The following is a 21,983-nucleotide window of genomic DNA, read 5'->3' as shown; positions in this document are numbered from 1 at the left end:
GTAAGACTTTCTGGCTGTGGAATATGTTGCTTGTCATACTAACATATCAGACATCCTTCGAGTTCATACTGTGAGTGCTTAATGTGTTTTTGTTTTTTTTTCTGGACCACTCCTTGCATAATCAAAGTAGAAATTTGCTCTTTCCTCAACATCGTGTGTGTGGCTATGGTAGGTTTGTAGGTAATGTTTTCAAAGCAATGCCCTTAATGTTAGCCATGCCGCAGGATCCCCACATAAGGCTTTGGAAACTACTGGACTTTATCATCTGAAGACAGCCTTTTTGTGATTTAATTGAGTCATGCTTCATTGTCTTTTATTAGATGTTAATGCCGTGAAATGCTGATTGTTGACAGAATCTTTGTAGAGAAGCAGCCCCAGAATGTTGTGCTGCTACAGGAAGCTACGTGAAATAAAGCCTTATTTAGATCTGAGGGAGACTCAACTGACAGGTTAAGAGCTGTCAGATACTCATAAATATTCACTAATGGCAAGGATATAAGGTGAGCTATCTTCTAAAGATTGCTTCTGTGTTTTGGGTACCAACATAAGGGAAAAATCTTAAATGCACTCATACTGAATGGAATCGTTTTGGGTGCCAGTAAAAAGAGCCACAAAAGAAAGAAATGTAGGACATATGAGGACATCTTAATTTGTCTTTTTTTCTTCAAATAAGCAAAATATGGTCTAATTTTTCCAAGCTTACTTCTGCTTTAAAAGTAAGAGGGTTTCCCAGTAAAACAGCACATGGGAAAACTCTGGAACATGGACACTCCCTGGAAGTCATGTAGGACTGCAGGTTTAAAGGAAACAGTTCATTCTAGTGACCTTGACGTGTCCAACTCTTGAGCTTACTGTAAATGTGTCTGTGGTTCCAGAAGTGCCACCTCTGGGCTGAAGAGGAATATTCGAAGTCTAGCATGTCCTCTGAAAACAGTGGCTAGAGGTTCCTCTGATGTTGTGCTCAATTTTAATTACAGTTAAAGTGCTTCCCGATGCCGCGTGGTGATGGCGTTCTTGGGAAACGTGCCTGGTTCCTGAAGGGCAGTGGGTACAGCACAGTCTGTGTAGCTGGTGCACAACATGCAGGGGCACTGTGATCAACTTCAAAGTCATTTAACAATAAATGGGGCTTTTTAATCTTAGAATCCTGTCCTCCATAAGCGATACTCCTGAGGAAGTCCAGTACAGCCTTTCTTGCATGTCAAGTTAATTAGAGTAGAAACCCTATTTTACTTTATCTTTAATAACTGACAGCTGACAGTCACCCACCGACCTGGGTTATGTATTTTGCAGCAATTCAGAGGTCAGATTCATTAGATCAGTGAATAGAGTTTTTTTTAAAAAAATTGCAGCTTTATTGAGATATAATTCCCATAGCATGCAATTTGCCGCTTTAAAATGTTTAGTCCATAGTTTTTAGAATATCTGCAAGAATGTGTAGCCATTGCCTCTCTCTAATCCCAGCACATTTTATTTACACCAAAGAGATTCTCTGTGCCTGCTGGCTCTTACCTTTCATTCCCTCTTTATCAGCTCTCGGCGATCATGATCTTCTTCCTGTTTCTGTGGATTTGCCTGTTGTCTGTTTCATATGTATAGAATCCTATATGTTGCCTTTGATACCTGGCTTCTTTTGTTGAGCATGATGTTTTTTCATTTTGTAAAGTTCACTCATATTGTGGCAGACAGTGGTGCTACTTTCTGTCTGATGATAGCCATCCTAGTAGGTGTGAAGTAGTATTTCCTTGTGGTTTGGATTCACATTTTACTCATGACATGATATTGAACATCTCTGCAAGTGCTCATGACTTAAATGTGTACCTTTTTTGGAGAGATGTCTATTCAGTTTTTTGCTTTTTAATTGGGCAATTTGTCTTTGTTGTTGAAAGTTGTAAGCTTTTTATTCTAGATACATGACCCTTATCATGTATAAAATTTAAAAATATTTTCTCCAATTCTTTTTCTTATTTAGTTATACTCTTTGAAGCACAAAAGTTTTAAATTTTTATGATGTGCCATTTACCTGTCTCTCCTTTTCTTTTTTGGTCCCAGGGATTGAACTCGGGACCTTGCGCTTGCAATGCAGGGGGCAGAACCACTGAGTTAAATCCCTGGCCCTACTTGTTTCTCTTTTATCATTTAGGTTTTGGTGTCATATCCAGGAAAACATTTCCTAATCCAAGGTCATAAATATCAAGTCTATATCTTCCTTATGTTTTAGTGTTTACATTTAGATCAATGATTGCATTTTGAGCTAATTTTTGTATACAGTGTGAGAGACCTAATTTCATCCTTCTTTATGTGATAAGTAATTGTCTCAGTACTTTTTGTTAAAAGACAGTTCTTTCCTCATTAAGTTTCATGGTATCCTTTTCAAAAGTCAATTGGCTGTAAGTGTAAGGGTTTATTTCTAGGCATTCAATTCTGTTGTATTGATTAATCTTTCTAATTTTATCCATTATACTACTTTTTTGATTACTATAGGTTTAAAGTAAGTTTTGAAATTGAGAACTATGAGTTACATAATCTTTTTTTCCCCTTTTTCTTAAGACATTTTAGCTATTGTAAACTCCTTGCATTTCCATACGAATCAGCTTGTCACTTTCTTTTTAAAAATCCACTGTGATTTTCATATAGATTATTTTGAATTCATTGATCCACTTGGAAAGAATTATCATCATAACAGTAGGGTCTTTCAGCCATGATCATGGGATACCTTTTCATTTACTTAGATCTTCTGAAATTTATATTTGAGTTGTTTTTTGCTAGTGTATAGAAATTTAATTAATTTCTGTGTATTGCCCTATTTCCTACAACTTTACTGAACATTTTTTCTAATTGTGTGTGTGTGTGTGTGTGTGTGTGTGTGTGTGTTCGTATTCCTTTGGGGTTTTCTGTATACAATACGGTATCATCTGAAATTGAGATAGTTTTCTTTCTAACCTGAATACCCTTTATTTATTCTTCTTGCCAAACTGCTTTGGCTATAGCCTCTACACTTGAGTGCAGAATAGTAGTGGTTAAAATAGGACATACTCTTCTTGTTCCTGATCTTGGGAAAATCATAAAGTCTTGTACCATTCATCATGATATCAGAAATGGGGTTTTCATCTTTTGTGAGGTTGCTAACATTCCCTTCTATTCCTAGCTGTTGAAAATTTTTGATATGGAATCATGTTCAGTTGTGTCAAATGATGTTTTCTGCATGTTTTGAGATGATCAGATGGTTTTTGTCCCTTGTTTTATGAATATGGCTTATTCATCTTCACTCATTATATCAGTCTTAACATTCCTGGGATAAATCTCATTTGGCCATGGAGTGATGTGTAACATTTTTCTTTAATGTTGTTGGATTTACTTTTTAAGAATTTGTTGAAGACTTTACATCTCAATGAAGTATTGGTTTGAAGTTTTCTTATGTTGTCTCGTCTTCTAGTGGACTAGTACGGGCTCATAGATGGAACTGGGAGATTCTCCCTGCTCTTCTGTGTTTTTGGAGAGGTTGGGAAGGACTGTTGTATATATTTAGTAGAATTCACTAGTGAAGCCATCTGGGCCTGGGATTTTCTTCATGGAAATTTTTTTTATCTTTAACTATTATTTAAAAAATTATAAAATGGATGTTAACAAAAATTTATAATTTTAACAATTTTTATTATTTCAGTCTCTATTGAAACTGGGCTGTAGTACCTAGCAAAACTTAATGAAGATTTGATAATAACTGAAGGGAATTTTATCATGAAAAATAAAAATCTTAAAGCTGAGAATAGCTGCAAAGACAGCTGATGTTCTCAGATCACAGAGAGGCTCGGGTCTGCTGTCACGTGTCAGAGGCCAGTTTCCCTCTCCATGCTCTCTCGTGTGTCTCCTCCCCTCAGCACAGGGGCACCTTGCTCACACTGTAAGCCCTGAAAGAAGCAGGAGGAAGAACATCTCAGCTTCTGCCTCAAGTACTTCATAGATTCAAACAACTGCACAAACAGTAAGGAGAGTGTCAGATATATTATACAAAGCTATCTATATTTTCTGCAAATGTTCAGTTTCAAATTAGGTTTACCTTTGTAGATTTCAAAGGTTTATTTGAGTGGTTTTCCAAAAATAGTACTAATCAGATCCCCATAGTGAATTCAAGCAACAGATGAGTGTCTGTAAGTACATGCCTGAAGGTTCCAGAACAATTTCTGAAGCTACCCTCAAGTCAGAGTTCTTTAACCCCAGCAGTCTCCCCAGCACATTGCTCAGAGAGGGCTTTGAGTGGCCGCTCCCATCTGTATACTCAGCATCCAAAATCTGCTCCCCAGATCGTGGCCTTCACGTAAGGCCTCCCTCTCTCTCCTGCCCGTGCTTTCCTGTCTGATTCTCTCTCGACAGAGACCTTCCAAAACTGCTTCTCCAAGCCATCTCCAGGGGTCTGAAATCACTTCTACATACTTTTTTCTCCAATCTTTTCAAACTACAGGAGGTTCTTGGTACTTGTTCAAAATTCACTGTCCTATTTGTGCATACATTGTTATAGTTGAAGTTTATGGTATTCCTTGGTGTTGCTCTTGTAGTTACCGTTATTTTAAATAAATAGTTCAAAGCGTCTGCTATGCACTGAGTTGTGGCTTTGAAAACTCCTGCGTTGTGTGTGCTGACACTTGGAGTAGGCTTCTTAAGGGAGGCCGCTGGCATTAGATGAGGCCACGAGGCTGAGGTCCTTACGGTGGGATTAGTAGCTGTTTAAGAAGAGGAGTGAGAAACAGATTGTCTCCTCTGTGGTCTAGAATGCTGTGTCCCCCAAAGGCCACGTGTTGAGGACTTGCTCCCTCGCTTAACGCTGTTGGGAGGTGGTAGGGACTTTAAGAGATGGGGAAGCCTTGGGGTCCCTGAGGTGTGCCCTTGGGAAGCACTGTGAGACCTCCGTCCCTTCTTCTCTGTCTCCCTTACTTCCTGGAGCAGTTTTGCTCTGACACACACTCTAGCCATGATATACTACAGTAACACAGGCCCAAAGGCAACCCGTCCAACTGGCCATGGAGCAGAACCCCCAAAACTATGAGTCAGAGTAAACCTTTTCTTTTTATAAATTTATAAAAACCAGTTAGATATCTCTGGTACCTGTTACAGTATCACAAGGCTGACTAGCATTCTCTCTGTCTCTGTGCCTCTCTCTCTGTGCCCTCCTCCATAAAGACATACTAAAAAGGTGTCTGTTGAAAACCAGGAAATTAGCCAGGTAGAACCATGATTTTGAATATCTCAGCAGTGAGAACTGTAAAAAATAAAGCTACCCAGTCCGTGGTATTGTGTTATTGCATCCTGAGGTGACTAACACAGCATCCCAACTTCCAGTGGAAGTGTCTAATTATTGTAAAAGGTTTTACCCTAAGTAGGAAGGGGATGATGTAAACGAGTAGGAAAATTTTAAGTTGTAACTAACCTAAACAATGTTAGGAGTGCTTTGTGGATGGAAATACCTAGTTCATTTTTAAAGTAGGCCATAAAAATGGGAGATTCTTGACTTCAGAAACAATGTCTTACCTTTTCTTCTCCTTAACCCCCTCCCTTCCCACTCCCCCCTTCTGGCACTGTCTGTCTCTTTTCCATACACTCTCAGCATGACTTCCTAAAGGTACAGATTAAATGGTTGGGGTTATTTGAAAAACTGTCTGAAGTTCTCCTCCAAGCCAGAAGGAATTGTACTATAAAGTAGAATAATTTGAAAGGGAGGAGTTTGTCTTTTTCATGAACAATAAAAAGCTTTCAATTCTTTTAATAACTGAAAAGCCTTATACTTCTGTTAGAGTCTCTAAGAACTTCTGATAAAGTTCATATTGTAGTTGTGGTTTATTCCATGAACTGGGAGAATGCAAGCTTCTTTGAGAATATCCTGGCTCTCTCAAACATACTTCCTCTCCTATGGAACATAATGCTGATGTATGAATAAAATGCACTAAATTTATAATTTAATATAAAGCAAGAAAGCATTGCACAGACATAACCTTCACGAACCTCTGAGGACTTCTGTTTAGTCAGCAGTAATTGAGTTTGTGTTTATGGTCCAGGGAAGGTGTATAAGAATTTGGAGCCAAACTTACTCACCAGTTGTGTAACTATAGGTATGTTTTTTAACCTCGCAAACCTCAGATCTATTTCAAGGCATGAGGAGATCATGAGACCTTCTTTGCTGAGCTCTTGTGAGCATCATGGTGGGAGAGTATTTAGCACATAGCTAAATAGTGCACAGTCTTCACCTAGGGATAATTTGGTTAGGCCCTAATCCCACTTGAAAATTATCGGAAGTAAAGAGGGGTAATGAATGGACTTTGGGTCATGTGTCCAGCCTAGTTCCCAATGAAGAAAAAGCTTTAACTTCACTATTTTCCAGCTTAAGAACCTGAAAGAGCTTAACATAAGACTTTTAGCTCATCTTTGTCCAGCTCCCTGTGATCCTCTGTGTTTGAAGAGGGGATTCTGTAGGCTGTTACCTGCTTAGCAGACACAGAAGGAAAACACTGAGGGAGACATGGGTGGATTCTATAAGAAGGTGGTAGACGATGAAGTGGAACCTTTGCTCCAACTTCTAGGAATCTTTCCTTAGGAAATAACTAGAGACATAAGCTCAAGTGTCTCTGTGTGCTAAGGATCATGTGTAAAAGCAAAGTAAGGGGTTGTCAAATGTTGTCTTCATTGCTGTAGTTTGTAAAGTTTTCTAAAGGCCATGTGTGGAAGGCTTGGTCCTCAGTCTGTAGTGCTACTGGGAGGTGGTAGAACTTCAGGAGGTGGAGCCTGGTGGAAGGAAGTTAGGTCATTCAGGACTTGCTCTTAAGGAGATCTGGAACCCTATCCCTTCCTTTCTGTCTTTGCTCCCTGGCTGCCATGAGGTGAACAGGCTTTCTCTGTCATTTTTTTCCCTACCGTAGTACTGTACTACCACAGGCTCAAAGCAACCAGGCCAAATAATCATGGACTAAAATCTTTGAAACCAGGAACCAATATAAACCTTTCTCCCTTATAGGTACTGTAGACATCTTAGGTATGTTGTCACAGTGACAGACAGCTAGCACATTCGTACAGTGGACTCTTGAGCAATTTTGAGAATTATGGTTTTGTAGAATACTTAGAAAATGCAGTGTTTTCGTGGTTCAATAGTTGATGGAAAAGATAGGATAGAAAATTTGCTCTATCTGTGAACTTTCTACTCAGAGCTCCATAGATACAAACTGAGCCAGTGGTGGGGAACCTATGGCACACGTGCCATAGTATTGGTTATCACTGAAAGCTCTCAACGCTTCCCCATCCCTTAACTAAGCCATACAACAGAGCAAAAAAGGAGTGTGTTTTGCTCAACCAAAAAACAAAAAACAACAACAACAAAAAAACTGTGCTAAGAGGTTTAAGACATCACAGACTTTTGAACACATGGATTTACATTTCCAAACCAAGCCTATTTGTAAGTAGAAGTACAAATATAGCTATATCAACAAATTTTGATCTGTGTATTATATACAATAGAAATATGCACATTGGTACATATGTAGGGGAAAGCACACCAAACTATTACTAGTAGTAGAATTATGAATAATTTGTCTTTCAGGCATTTCTGAATCTTCTGCATGCTCTTGTGTTTAGGACAAAATGAACTCTGTGAGGATAACAGGAACATTGCTTTGTGGATACACAGAACAGCACAAGAAGGGAGGCTCCTTAATTAAGTGACATATGGAAATACTCTTGCTTGAAATAATGAAGTATAGCAAGTGAAAAGGCTGCTATTGTTTGACTGATCATACACATTCCCTTACTTCCTAAGTCACAGTAGATGTGTTCACAGTGAATACACTTAACCAGTTAGTCAGGTTACTCCTCCTTCCAGTTATTGCCCTATCTTTAGTCTACAAGGCAGCAGTGATACTACTTGTAACCAGATTCATCCTTGCTTTGGGCTTTGTGCTCATTGCTTGTCCTGGTAGCCAGGCTCTGTATAAAATACATCATTCAGATTATGTCATAATTTCCAAAAATGCCCTGTTATTTTACAGATAAGGGTATTATGAGGACTTAGAATGATTAAGTGGCTTGCCTGAGGCAGTGAAGAAATGGTGGATTCTTCTGATGTACTAGAAAATCCTGAAATTTCAGAAGAAACACGTTATACTGTAATATCTGACCATCCAGAGTCACTGCTTATATGAAAGACAGAGAAAGCATGTGTGTCCTCTGCCCTTTGGTAGAACTACCTGGTGCTTTGGAAGTAGCATTCATCAAGAAATGGTCAGATGACTTGAGTTTTGGGTATAACTGTTGACAAAGTCAGATAGACTTAATACATAATTTCAGGTTGTTCTTTTTCTTCCCATTATTGGCTAGTTGGAAACTCTGTACTTTGTTGAAAGACTCAACAGAACCAAGTGATGAACAAGAAGGGATAACTTAGTAGAGGAATGAAAGCAGAATTTTAAGAAACTGCTGATGTTTAGGAAATGAAAGGGGCTGATAATAGCAATTAATGATTGTGAAATCTGTGCCTCTTTGCTGTGAGTCTTAAACCAGTTCTAAAACAGAAGATTAAAATACATATTGATCTGCTGGTGGGCAAAAGGTAAAGTTTAAAAGCAAAGAATTGACCAATATGTGTTACGTTAATTAAACCCTTCTCTGGGATGTGCACAGACAGGAGCTGATAACGAGTATCTGTGAGTTCCTAAATTGATTCTGCATTGAGTGTACTTCAAAGATGCAGGACCATGTCTGCCTGCAGTCACCTTCAGAAAGGCTGTGTTGCCGCAGAACGTTGCCATAAGACACTTAGAGTTCTCACTGCAACTGATCCCGTGCTTACTTCACTAATGCAGTGGACGTAGTAGCAACAGGCTTTGAAGTGCAAAGCCTTCCTTCAGTTATGCACTCATTAAAAAACCACCATGCTCTCATAAAATCCAAGTATCTAATGGGAGGGATTTTCTATTAAGAGCAACAAAACCCCAGATTGCCCAAGATCCTTGCCTTCTCTCTTGTTTGCATTGCAAGTGCTGGAGATCACTGACCTTTAGACAAAGCACTCTATAAAAGGAACTGGGACTTTGAAGAACCTTCCTACCGACCTATCCTCAGATATTCCCGTTCTGTTGTTTATCTCTTTTCTTTTCACATGTGGCTGATTAACGCAGGCTCTGTGAGGATCCTAGGGACCAAGAAACATAGTAACTAAGAACTACTGTGAGAATTTAGAGGGTAGTATTGCAGATCGGGGAAAAATGTGTGACTTAATAGTTGACATTATACTTATTGGCTCTGGTAAGGATTAGACGGGGAGATTTTTATCTGGTGGAAAAAAACTACATTGTTAAAAAAACTAGATGCCGAAATAAACTTTAGTAAACAAATGATTTAACTACTTAAAAATAAAGTCCCTCACTGTACTAGAAATATCTGTAGGTGATTTGTTTTAATAATACTGTAATATGTAAGATCTTTGTAAGCAAGATTCCAAACTAAAATCTATGTAGAAAATACTGATAATTTTGAATGCATACAAATTTAAACTTTTATGCAAAAAAAATATGATAGGCAGTGTGAAAAGATAGGCAATAGAGAAAAAAACTTGAAGCATATACAACAGAAAATGAGCTAATTTCTTTAAGATTTAAAGAACTCCCTATGAAAAAGGTAAACATTCCAGTAAAACAATGGACAAAGACATAGAGTTTTGTTTATAAGAGCGAAACCTGTGTTCTTTAATATTCTTTAATGATGATGACTTATTAATCAAATTTTGATAACAGCTGTTAAAAATGAGATATATATATATGTTAATATGTACAGAAAATTAGTTTTAAGGTAAAACCCAGCAGTTTGCATAACAATATTTGCTGTCCCATTTGCCCTCAGAAGTACATGTCAGTATGGAAGGTTGTACAAGTAACTATTATTGATAGTTAGCTCTGGGGCTTAGGGTGGAAGTCTAAACGTATAATTTTAGGCCTGTAATGTTTGATTCTATGTATTATATTTACAATTGTATAAATGCTAATTAATTAAATAAATTGTAGTGAAGAGTCAGGTCAAGCAGTGAACATGGAACTGTCTGTATTGGTGAGGGTGAAGCATTTAGCACCGTATCCTGGCTCACAGTGTGTGGGGTCTCTGAAGGTTTCAATCGACTGTCAGCTTGACTGGTCTGAGAGGTTAGAAAGGCGCACTTCTGGGTGTGTTTGGGTGTCATGGGCATGGCCTTGGGGACTATCTGGTCCCTAGCCCCCTCTCTGGTGTTCTTCCTGTGTTCTCCTTCCTGCCTGCCATGAAGTGAGCAGCTTTGCTCCGCCAGGCCCTTTGGCCATGATGCTTCTGCCTTGGATCCAGCTGACCATGGGCTGAAACCTTGGAAACTGTGAGCTGGAGTAAACCTCACCTTTAAGTTGCTGGTGTTGGGTGTTTCATCCAGCAGTGAAGCTGACTAATACACCATCTGTGTCACTTTGGGTCATTCAAGAAGCAGATGCTGAGACGGGCAGGAATGCCAGAACTCTGTTAAGGAGTAGAGCCGTGAAAGATAGAGGGAGAGGGACTGGGGAAGAAAAGCCTTCATACTGTGGAGCCGATTGATGCCTATAAAAGCAAAAAGGAAAAATTGGACAGGGAGAGACTCAAACCGCAGTGCAAATGAGATAAAGCCAATCCAATGCGGAACTCCAGAGCAAAGTTTAGCTACTAAAGGAGTCCTGTTGGGGCAGAAATGATCAGACCCTGGTACCCCACATGCTCGATGGCTGGGAACCACCTAAGGAGCATGGCCTCAGATTCTGTTGAGCCTCCCAGAGATGGGCAGTGGGAGGCTCAGTCTGCAGTGCCCCTTGCAGCCAAACATCAAGCTGTCTCGTGAAAGGAAGTAAGTGGCCCACCCACTGGCTGCCAGAGTCTGGAGCCACTTCTCCATACAGCAGCTCTTCCAGGTTCCCGTGTGTGTCTCTTTCTGAGGGGAACTTTGGAAGAGAGAGGCTAAGGCAACAGCAGTCCCTATTTCTGCATTTGATCTCAGCACTACACATGGTATTCATTCTCTCTTCCGCTGTCCATTTGTATGCTCAGTTTCCCCAGTGCTAGGACAAAGGGCCTGACATGTACAACTGAAAGGAGAAAGTCATTTGTCTCACAGTCTCTGAGGTTTCAGTCCACAGTCGGCTTTCTTCAAGGCAGGAGCATCATGGCAGAAGAGCGTGGCAGGGCAGTGCTGCTCAGTTCACCGCAGCCAGGAAGCAGAGCATAGGGGAAGAGCACCAGCCAGAGATCCACGCTCCACAGGCAGGCTGGCTGTGACCCCTTCCAGCCAGACCTGCCTTCCAGCAGCACCTGCAGTGATGGCCGTGGTAGATTTACACACTGATTGCCCTGTGCCACCGTGACCCTGTTGCCTCTCGGGAGTCTCTCAGTCCAGTTGAGTTGACGGTGCACATCAGCTGGCACAGTACTTAAGGCCCTTGGCTGTGACCTGTGCTGGTTTTGGCGACTTACCTGGTGGCATTACCCAAATTCCCACTCCTGAGGAATTTGAGTCCCTTGTTAGTTACTATCAAAACTGGGAAAGGGCCAGTTTTGCTCAAGGTAATCATTTGAGTTTGACAGGTATCCCTGTCTTGCATATTTGCCCCACTGAGTGATACAATCACCATCTGTTTATCGCCATCAATTTTCCTGTCAAAGTCGTAACTCCCCTTCTTGCCTGTGGGTGCATGGACACAAGGAATTCAGAGTGATCAGGTGGCAGCCATAGCTTTTGGTGCAGTAGGGTCCTTAATATATTGCTAGGCCAGGGCATGCTCCCTTTGGAGGTCAAGACCTCTAACATGGCAGAGTTCAGAGTCCCATTATGGGAATGGGACACTCAGAGTTCTGATGGGTTTTCACAATGATGCTAAATGAGTCACTCCTCCTTCACCTTTTGGTTCCTAACCCCATGTACTTTTCCTTTTTGTGACAGCCATATAGAGTTCTCTAACTCAGTGTGTTTGCTGCATCCTGGAGTACAGAACTCCATCTTTAGGGTCTGTTTCATCTCAGCTGAGTCTTCAGCAGGCTGTTCTAGTGCTCTGTCGGGGAGCTGCTTCTGAGTAGTGTAGCAGAAGGTGGACCCAGCAAATCCCACCCTCATTTGCTGGGAAGTGGTACCCTGATGATGGGGTGCACCACGGAGTGGGGATCCATGTCTGGGTGGGGCGTTTCATCAGCTCCCGAGAGAGTGATGCTGGCTGAGATACTGGGCAGGAAAGATAAATCTGTACCCTGTCTGTTATCGACGGTGTCTTTTGTGGATATCCGAGGACCGAGGTGTTCACTTTGTCACCAAGCAGTAGATCTGTTACTGATCAGTTGGACCATCAGAAGTGATATTAACCAGACCGGGCTTGGCGAATGGCCACTGTCTGCCACTGTGCTGGATCTTCACTGGCTAATGATAAAGATGGGCTAATCTCGAGTGCTGATTCTTCCGTCCATTTGGTTATTCAGTACCCTCGCCATGGTGGATGATTGCTGGTGGGCTTTATTATGTGATACAAAATCTTCACATATACACGTGCTGCATGTGCGTCCGTGACTACCTCAGCTTCCTTAACTCCCATTTTCCAGTCTTTTTTCTTTTAGGGCTGTGTCCTTGCAGCCAAGCCACTTACCACTGCCCATGAGCCCATGTATATTCTCATTTAGGACCACTTTCCCTTCTGCAGGGTGGTTACATCGCCAGGTGCCCTGCTTGAAGACCTTCCTACTGTCTCACAGCTAAATGTAACCCACCACTCACTTTAGCAACACCTACCCGCTGAGCTGACCCACGCACCTACCAATCGCTGCATTTTTTCTCCTCCCTCATGTGACTATGAGACATGAATGCAAGCATACAACTGTGTGTGGCACCCTGAGAACCTGGATACCTGCACACTCACCTTGCTCTTGCCCTCTAGGTTCAATCCCGGATATACAGTTTCCATCTTTATATTGGATCTACCCAACTTTATACTCGGCGAGTCTAAGAGAGTGGATATAAAGGGCCGGATGATCTTTAAAACATAATCTGACATCTTGCTCAACCCACTGGAGAGCACCTGGGCAAAATTGTCTTTTAGAAGAGTCCCACATTGGGCAGGAGTGGCTGGGCTCTAATTCCTGCACCAAGCACAGTCAGGGAGCTACCTGAGAAGGTGCAGCTTAGTGCTGACCACAAAGCTGGTGCAGTTTACAGCTATCATCTAACAGTCCTTTTCCAACCGAACAGCAAATGCTTTCCCGAAGGACAGTGCAGTCATTGATGGTCTAGGGCTGCCACATCGTCATCCATTGATTTACCCATTCATTTAGAAATTTATTGAAGGCCTACAGTTTAAGAGGCACATGAAAATAAAGCAGTGACCAGACAGCACAAGGACCCGGCACTCTGGGAGACTGCTTTCTGGTGAGGACACGCACATGAAGTGGGAACGGAAACAAAGAAAATGGACACAGGATGGGACTCATTTCAGACAGGTGGTTGAGGAAGGTTTTTCTGAGGAATCATATTTCAGTTGACCCTGGAGAGTTAGGAGGAACTAATAGTATGGAGGTGAATGAAACTGCCCGAGAGGCCCTAAGGGCTGTGGGTTTAGGAGGCTGATAGAGGACCAGTGTGGCTGGGAATCATGTAAGGGTGTGTGTGTGTGTGTGTGTGTGTGTGTGTGTGTGTGTGTGTTGCATCCTGGGAGCTCATTCAAGCCTTGTATCAATCGCAGGCAGGGCTGCTGTTTGGATTTGACTGTAAGGGAGCTGGGACATGTGGGAGCCAGGGAGCGGTGGCTGAGGCTGCAGGACTGGTGGGCTCCTGAGCACACCTGCAATGGTGCTTGGAGGAAGAGGGTGTGGAGCTAGAAGTGGGGCCCATGGGACAGATGGAGTTGCTGTCGGTCCTGGAGCACGGGCTGCCGCAGGTCACTGGCACGGCAGCCTCTGCGGCTGTTTACGAGTTCTCTTCAGGGCAGATGATGTGAGTGTCCTACGTGAGTGGAGGAAGACAGATATGGCAGGCGACAAACCATATGGGGACAAGCAATGAGTCCTGTCAGGAGGAGGAGCGAGGGAAGAGGTCAGTCCCTCACTTGCCCTGCCACCCAGTATTGTTCCTTCCTAGGCAGTGGGGGAGCAGAACTCTCCTTCCGCTTTGAAACTTGAGGAGAGGATGCTACCCAGTGGCCTCTAATGCTGGGCAACACTTTCTGTTCTAGTAGGACAAGAAGGAAGAAAAGGTGTGGATTCGGTAGGTCTACATTGTATTAGCTTGAATTTCTCATTCCTCAAAGGCACATGTGGAAAAATACAACTGTTTTCCTAAAAGTGAACTAAATCCTACTTTGACTGTGTTCAACAGGAGCTATAAACTTAGCCTCCCTCACTCAGGGTGCTCAGCGTCCCTGGGCTTGGGTATAATCCCCCAGGGCTTCACATGGTCCGGTTAGAAAAGGGTGTTGCAGCAGCAGCTCAGAGCCCACCGGCCAGGCCTCTCCCTGAGCCCACTCCAGGTCTGCCAGCTCCTGCTGCAGGGTCTGCACTGGTCTCACTGTACTGAAGCCCACCCAACCGTGGCAGCCAGAGTCACGATGGCAGAGATGCCAGCTGCCCCATCCGGGCACTCCACACGGCCATCAGGTCTCCTGCACCCGCACTGTCCCCTTTGTGTGCCTTCCCACTCCACTCCCTGGGCTCTACTCTGGTAGAATTCTTCTCTGCTTTTGGACTCTACAACTTATCCGGGAGGCGGGTGGGGAAATTAATTGTCCCCTGACTTCCTGAGCCTTAGCCTGGGAACAAAGTCTCAGGATTTTTCTCAGAAGGGCCCTGATGCCCAAGGTCTCCTCCTCTTCTAGCTCTTATTTATCCGTCCATGCTGTAGGATTTTTAACTAATTTTGAGGCAAAGTAGTCAGGATCTGTTACTTTTCTGCCAAATCTAATAGTCATGGAGAAGCATAATGCCCTGGGGCCCTTACGACTTGACAGAAGTATTTCTGAACTGGACAGTGCTGGCTTTGGGGTAGGATTATTCCTCCTGGAGAAAAGTTACAATCCATGCCCACTCTGTCCTCCCGGGCCTCATCATTTTGAAAGACAAAACATGCATACACATTTCCATGCATTTTCTTGCCAAAATCTACAAAACCCCATATGCCTGTAAACCAAAAGCCTTTTCTCTCCAAAGTCTCTGTAGACCAAGTTTCAAAAACATGGGGCTGACTTTCTTGCTTGCCGTGTTTGCTACATCTCCTCTCGAGGCAGCACCTGTCTCCTGAACTGCTTCAGTGGGACGGAGCTCTCTGATAAGGGAGTGTGGGTAAGAAAACTGCTCCATACTTCAAAAGGTTTGAGGTGGAAAAAAGTGTAAAAACATCTGTAATATTTTCCATTTTTTGATAGGTTGAGGGGAGGCCATTGACAGACTGAGGTAATTGTGGAGATCTGAGAAGAGAAAAGATATGGACTAGTCATCGGAGAGAGCGAGGAACAATGCATCTCAGACAGCTGTCAGTGTGGCGGTGAGATTTCCTCCAGTGGGTGCTCTGGGGAAGGCACGAAGATTATTGTACTCATTTTGGAATGGGGTTTGTCCCGGACACAAGGGAAAAAGGAGAGACAGGAAAGGGAATCGGGGGTTGTGAATAGTGGTTATAATGAAGAGGCCCAGCACCTGGTCTGGACAAAGATTAATGCCCTTTCCCTTCTGAACAACTCTCTGTCATGTGGTTCCTCTTAGGACTGGCTCCAGACAATCAAGCCTTAACAATATCCTTTCTGGACTCCACTCTCATCCCAGACTCCTATCTCCTACTGCCTGTTTGCTCTTCTTAGCAAACTTCTCAAAATGTTTGTCTATACTGTGGTCTCCATTTCTTCAATTCTCATAGCTTAACCCACCTAAACTGAATTTTGCCATGATCACAAGCTGTACAGTTCTATAACAAATCACCTATAACTCCTAGGCCAGTAAGCCCAATGGATGTCTAAGGACACCATTTAGTTTTACCTTGAGGGGACTGGGCAATTTTGACTGCACTCTTTCATGGAATACTTTTCCCCTTTGACTTTCTGTGACATAAAATTCTGTTTTTCTTCCCATCTCAGTAACTGTTCCTGCATGTTTTTCACTCATCCTTTTAACCTTACTTTTCCAGTTAAAATTGAGTTAGTTACATTTAACACAACCTAGTATGCATCTCTCTGAGCAGTCTAGTGTCTTCAGGATCTCTTCGTGATCACTTGATGGTTGAAGATGTCGGTCATCATTCATAGAGCAGGAGGCATCAGAAGGAAGGGAGAAAGAGCCTTCTCTATGAGTCATTAAAGAGGCTCCTTAAAAGACAGGTAGAGCCTGACAACTCTGTGCTCTCTCTGCGTTTCACTCACATTTTAGCTGTAACAGATGCTGGGAGATACGTCTTCTGAGCAAACCAGAGTCCTTCTAAAGAAGAAGGGAAGGATGAATGTTGGGCAGCTAATCACGTCTTATCACACAGCAGATAACTGGTCCTCCTAGAGACCTCAGCTTTAAGCTTTGTTTTTTACTCCATAGTCTATTTTAGGCAAAGTAACCCTCATCCATATTTTTAATACTATGATACATCACTGCCAGCAAACCTATTTTTCCATCATTGCCTCATTGACCAGAGGGGTTTCTAAAAATAGATTTAAAAAACACTTTAAAAATTCAGATACATCACTAAGAAAGAAATTAGGAAAAAATACCATTCATGATATCACCAAGAAAAGTGGAATTCTTAGGAATTAATCTAACTAAGGGAATAAAAGACCTCTACAATAAAACTATAGTACTCTAAAAAAGGGGATCGAAGAGGATATCAGAAAATAGAAAGATATCCCCATTCCTGACCAATGTAGTCAAAATGTCATACTTCCAAAATTGACATACAGATTTAATGTAATCCCTATCAGAATGTCAACGGCATTTTTCACAGAACTGGAAAAAACAATCCTAAAATTCATATGGAATCAGAGAGACCCAGAATAGCAAAAGCAATCCAGAGTAATGAAAGCAAAGCCAGAGACATCATAATCCCGGACTTGATGTATTACAAAATCCTAGTGATAAAAACAGCACAGCACTGCCACAAAAACAGACACACGGATCAATCGAGCAAAATAGAGGGTGCAGAAATAACCCTTAGCACATTCAACTGTGTGATCTTTGACAAAGAGACCAAAAACGTACACTGGAGGGAAGATAACCTTAATAAATAGTACTGGGAAAACTATCCATTTGCAGAAGATTGAATCTAGATTCATGTATTTCACTATGTACTAAAATAAAATAAAAATGATCAAAGAATTAAATATTAAAATGAAAACCTTCTGAAGATAAAATAGGTAAAATGCTAAAAGTCATAGACATAGGCAAGGACTGTCTAAACAGAACTTTGGTTACACAGGAAATAGTACCAAGAATCAGCAAATGGGATCATATCATATTAAAAAGCTTCTGCACAGCAAAGGAAACAACCCACAGAATGAAGCGACAACCTACAGAATGGGGAAAACATCACTAGTTATTCCTTGGCAGAGGACTGACACCTAGACTATACAAAGAACTCCAAAAAATTAGACCCCCTCCAATAAAAGACCCAATCAAAAGAGGGGGAGTGACCTTGCAAGCCCAAGGACCCGAGTTCCATCCCCGGTACCAAAAAAAAAAAAAAAAAAAAAAAAAAAAAAAAAAAAAAAAAAAAAAAAAAAAAAAAAAAAAAAAGACGGGGAGTGAAATAAATAGACACCTCAGAGAAGAAAAAGTACAAATGGCAAACAAATCTCTGAAAAAGTGCTCAACTTCGCTAAGAAACACGATGAAAACAACACTGAGCTCTTATCTTAATCCAGAAAGAATAGCCATCATTGAGAAATCAGATCATAGCAAATACTGACAAGGCTGTGGTGAAAAAGGATCCCTTCTACCTTGTTGGTGGATGTAAACTAGTGTATCCACGATGGAAATCAGGATGGAGAGCCCTCAGAAGACTGAAAATAGCAATTCTACTTGACCCAGCTCTCCCACTTCTAGGTATCTTCCTGAAAGAGTTAGAGACACCATTTTACAGTGGTACCTGCACTCCCATGTTTATAGCAGCACAATTCATAAGAGCTAAATCTTGGAAGCAGCCTATAGGCCCCTCACCAGATAGTCATTTCTAGGAAAATAGGTATACTTTTATAAGAGACCATAATGTTAAGAGGAATAAATCAGACCCACAAGCTTGGATATCACATGATTTCTCATATGAGAAATCCAAATTATAAATAAAGAGCAAAATAAAAGACAGATAATAGGAAGTAGGGAGACATCTTAGAGGGGAAAGGGATCAGGAGATGGAGGGTGGAGTGCAGAGTAAGGGAAAGAGGAGAAGAGAGATTGAGAGGTGCCATGTACCTTGCCAACTCCAAGGGGGGAGCATGCACCTGCTGTGCTGCCCGCGCATAAATAAGGACAACATACTGAGAGGTGTGTCCCGGATGAGTGCTGTGCCAGCTCCTGTCCTTGGACCCAGGCGTCACCATCATCCTCGCTGAGGGGGAGGCCAGAGTTCTGGAATTGGGTGGCACGGGGGAGTGGGGCAGAGGACGCCTCTCCTGGTACAGCCCTGCCAGCTGCTGGCTAACCCAGAGCCTCCTGTAAAGAATCAGAGTATTACAAAGCTTTTGTCCAAGAGGTTTTTATTTTATTGAACACTGTAGAAGTGTAAAGTTTGGGTAATGAGAACCATTCACATGAGATCAACAGGCAGATTCTCCTCTGTTCTATAGCTTTCATGAAGCATGTGCGCACACACACACACACACACACACACACACACACTGTCAGACTTGAGAACATTCATACTTCCACTCTATTTAACTCAACAATATCTTAAGGTTTTACTGTCTGTTGGGTCCTCAGTTAAGGCACTTGGCTACAAGGATATAAATTAGCCAGACTAGGAAACAACTCTGTTTTTTTTTTCCTGAACTTTAATAATGAAAAATCAAGGATCAATTCTTGTTTTGGAATAAAAAGAACATAACTTATTTTTAACAGTGTTGCAGTCAATTTGCCTGTAATGCATATCTTAGATCTCAGAGATTATTACCATTAACTGTCTACTTTCATGATTTATTTTCTCTCAAATTAATTTTTACAGCAGCCCAAATAAAATATGTTTTGTTAAAAATTAGTTCCATTTCCTTTCCAAATAATATTGGACTGAATAACTCAGAAGTTTATCTGAATTTTTAAAAAGCTAATGCATGTCACTTATATTCACATCATTTTTGTTAAAGGCATTTGTATTTTCTCAATTTTCTACTAATTTGACTATTGATGTATACGGTTGTCTTTCTGTTTTGGTAGGACAATATTAGAACTACTAAGTGATTCTCACTTACTTACCAGAAAGAACCATAAGGGGAATTAAGAAAGCACAAAGATAACACATCGAAGATAACACATTTTCTTGAAGCCCAAATTGGAAATAACACATTATTACTCTTCTTTTAGAGAAAAAAATATTTCAGTAAGATCATTTCTAAATGGGAACACCACCAATTAAGATAATGAAAAACAATTGTGAAACACTAGGCTTAGTAATGGGGCTCCTGGAGACCAAATCATAATATTTGATATCTTCCCTGCTGTCTAGAGTAGGGACAGGAGGGTGAGTATCTGACATTTCAAAATGGCCAGCAGTTTTCTTTATAGCTGGAAGAAGGTACTGACCTTCCACCTTCAGGCAGGCAGCTCTTTTGATTTGAGGAGGACATTTTTGTGAGCTCCTCAGTGTGGCTAATTGTTTTCCGATGAAATGTTCAAGGTAAAGACCTAAGCTGCTCTCCATAATAATATAAAAAAGCACTTTCACAGTGAACAGAATTACAGTGTCACAAGGTTTATATATTATAATAGTGGTGACTTGGGGACTGTCTGGGTGACGCTGCGTGGGTGGATGTGCAGGTGGAGCCCAGAGCGGTGATGCTGTGTGGGATCGCATACTAAGACTCTTGTAATCCCCCTCTTCACCCCTACGCCTTCAGTGAGACTGTGTTAGCTGTCACTGTGCAGTCTTAGCTGTGTTCCAGAAAAGGGAATGGGAGCTTATGGCCTTGTCAGGGGTTTAGCAACCAAGGAAAGAGTCTGCTGTCAGAAGCCACAATGAAATGGCAAGTATCAGGGTCCACAGAGAAATGGGACTGAATTTCAGGACAAGCAACTGCTGGGGCAGACCTCGGAGACACTAAACAGTTCTGGGTTCTCTGAAAGGCTGAGGGAACCTGATAAAAGAGGAAAATTTCTGCATTCCCCAAAGATGAGAGCTCTGACTATGTTAGATGAAACTGAGAGGAAGGATGGCCTCCAAGGTGAAGAATGTGGAGATGTCCATGTCCAGACTTGTCATAGAAACTGTGGTGCCAAGGCTAATGAGGGAAAGAATAGTCTTAAACAATCTTGGGAAACTGGACATTCACATGAAAAAGAATCATGTCACCGAAAAAGAATCGTGTTACTTCCTGTCACCTAGTCGAAAAATTAACTCAAAGTGAATCAAAGACCAAGGGTAAGAGCTAAAACTAAACTCTTAGAAGAAAACATAAATTTGGGGGCTTCTCATTTAGCAGTGAAATATTAAATATGACACCAAAACTATGAGCAACAAAGAAAAATAGATCTACTCAGTGCATCAAAATGAAAACCGTTGGTGCTTCAAAGAATAATATCAAGAAAATGAAGACGACCCATAAAATGGAAGAAAAATTGCAAATCTCATGTGCTAAGGATTGGTATGCACAATATATAAAGAATGATCATAATTTAGAACTGTAACCCAATTAAAAATAGCAAATATCTGCTTAGAAATTTATCCAAAGGAGATATACAAGTGACATGAAAAGATACTCAACACCATTAGTCGTCAGGAAGTGCAAGTCAAAACCACGAGATAATCACTTCATATCCACAATGAAAGGTAGGTATAATAAGTCAGATAGTAACAAATCTAGCCAAGTTGTGAGGATATTAGAACCCTCGTGCACTGGGAAGGTAAAATGGTACAGCCACTTTTCAAAACAGTCTGGCAGCCTCTCATGTGACCCAGAGACTACTCTTAGGTTTATATCTAAGAGAGAGGAAAACACGTTCACAAAAACTTGCAGATGTTCATTGTGGTGGTATTCACAGTTACCCAAAAGTAGAAGCGTATGAAATGTCGCTTAATGATGAATAAACAAAATGTGATACACCCAACATGGTTCCCAAACTTAATTCTTTCCACAATTCTGGTCACAGGCCCAGTTGGACAAGAAGCGAATCAAATTTCTGCGTAAGGTCAACATTGACCCTGACCTTTGAATTTGGTTCTGTTCTTGCCAATTTAGGATGATACTGTGTTTAGCTTATTGTAAAAGGTTTCACTTTTGTATATTGTAACTATCTTTAAGCTCTTCATCTTATAATTCATATGAAACTCTTGTATTTAAAATAATCTTGTTTGATCAGAATGATAGAGGGCCGGGGATATAGCTCAGTGGCACCATGCCTGCCTGGCAAGAGCAAGGTCCTGAGTTTGATGCCTGGTACAGAAGAAGGAGAAGGAGAGGGAAAGGGAGAGGAAGTACTTTAAATGATGAATTATATAGTATGTGATTAATACCTCAGTAAGCCTCACACATGTATAAAATATATCTAATGTAATATACCTTGTTCGCCTTTCACTTCGAATAAAATTGGACACTGGTCCTTCTAAGGCCAGACTTGTAATCCTAAAGGAATTCAGGCAAATGAAATCTACCCTCTCCGGCAAGTGGTATCTTCAAACAGCCTCATCCCCCATCCCAGATGCTCTGCTAAGTTAATCAGAAGCCTCATCACCAGGAAGTTTCACACAGGCACATCTAGGGACAAGAAGGGCCGCAGAGCTGTGTGGTCAGTGGTGTGTGCGGATTTCTGGCTTC

The 21,983-nt window shown here is 41.5% G+C and overlaps 1 protein-coding gene across 4 annotated transcripts in view; it reads left to right on the top strand.

The window, feature by feature from the left end:
* Nucleotides 1–21,983, top strand: part of Ccdc171 (coiled-coil domain containing 171) — a 339,562-nt gene that overhangs the window by 311,416 nt on the left and 6,163 nt on the right. For 3 of the 4 annotated variants that reach the window (XR_781535.1, XR_781536.2, XR_781534.1), the window contains exon 26: nt 15,414–15,532. Coding sequence is in view for 1 of the 4 variants with exons in the window: in XM_010630948.3 (XP_010629250.1) it covers nt 15,414–15,440 (27 nt within the window). In the remaining 3 variants the exon portion in view is untranslated. Of the gene's footprint in view, nt 1–15,413; nt 15,643–21,983 lie in introns of those variants that run through there. The other variant, XM_010630948.3, reaches the window with a different exon arrangement.

This window comes from Fukomys damarensis, unplaced genomic scaffold (genome assembly GCF_012274545.1).
Source record: "Fukomys damarensis isolate Sample0158 unplaced genomic scaffold, DMR_v1.0_HiC HiC_scaffold_31, whole genome shotgun sequence".
Taxonomy (NCBI): domain Eukaryota; kingdom Metazoa; phylum Chordata; class Mammalia; order Rodentia; family Bathyergidae; genus Fukomys; species Fukomys damarensis.
This window is presented reverse-complemented; position numbering and strand designations above follow the sequence as displayed.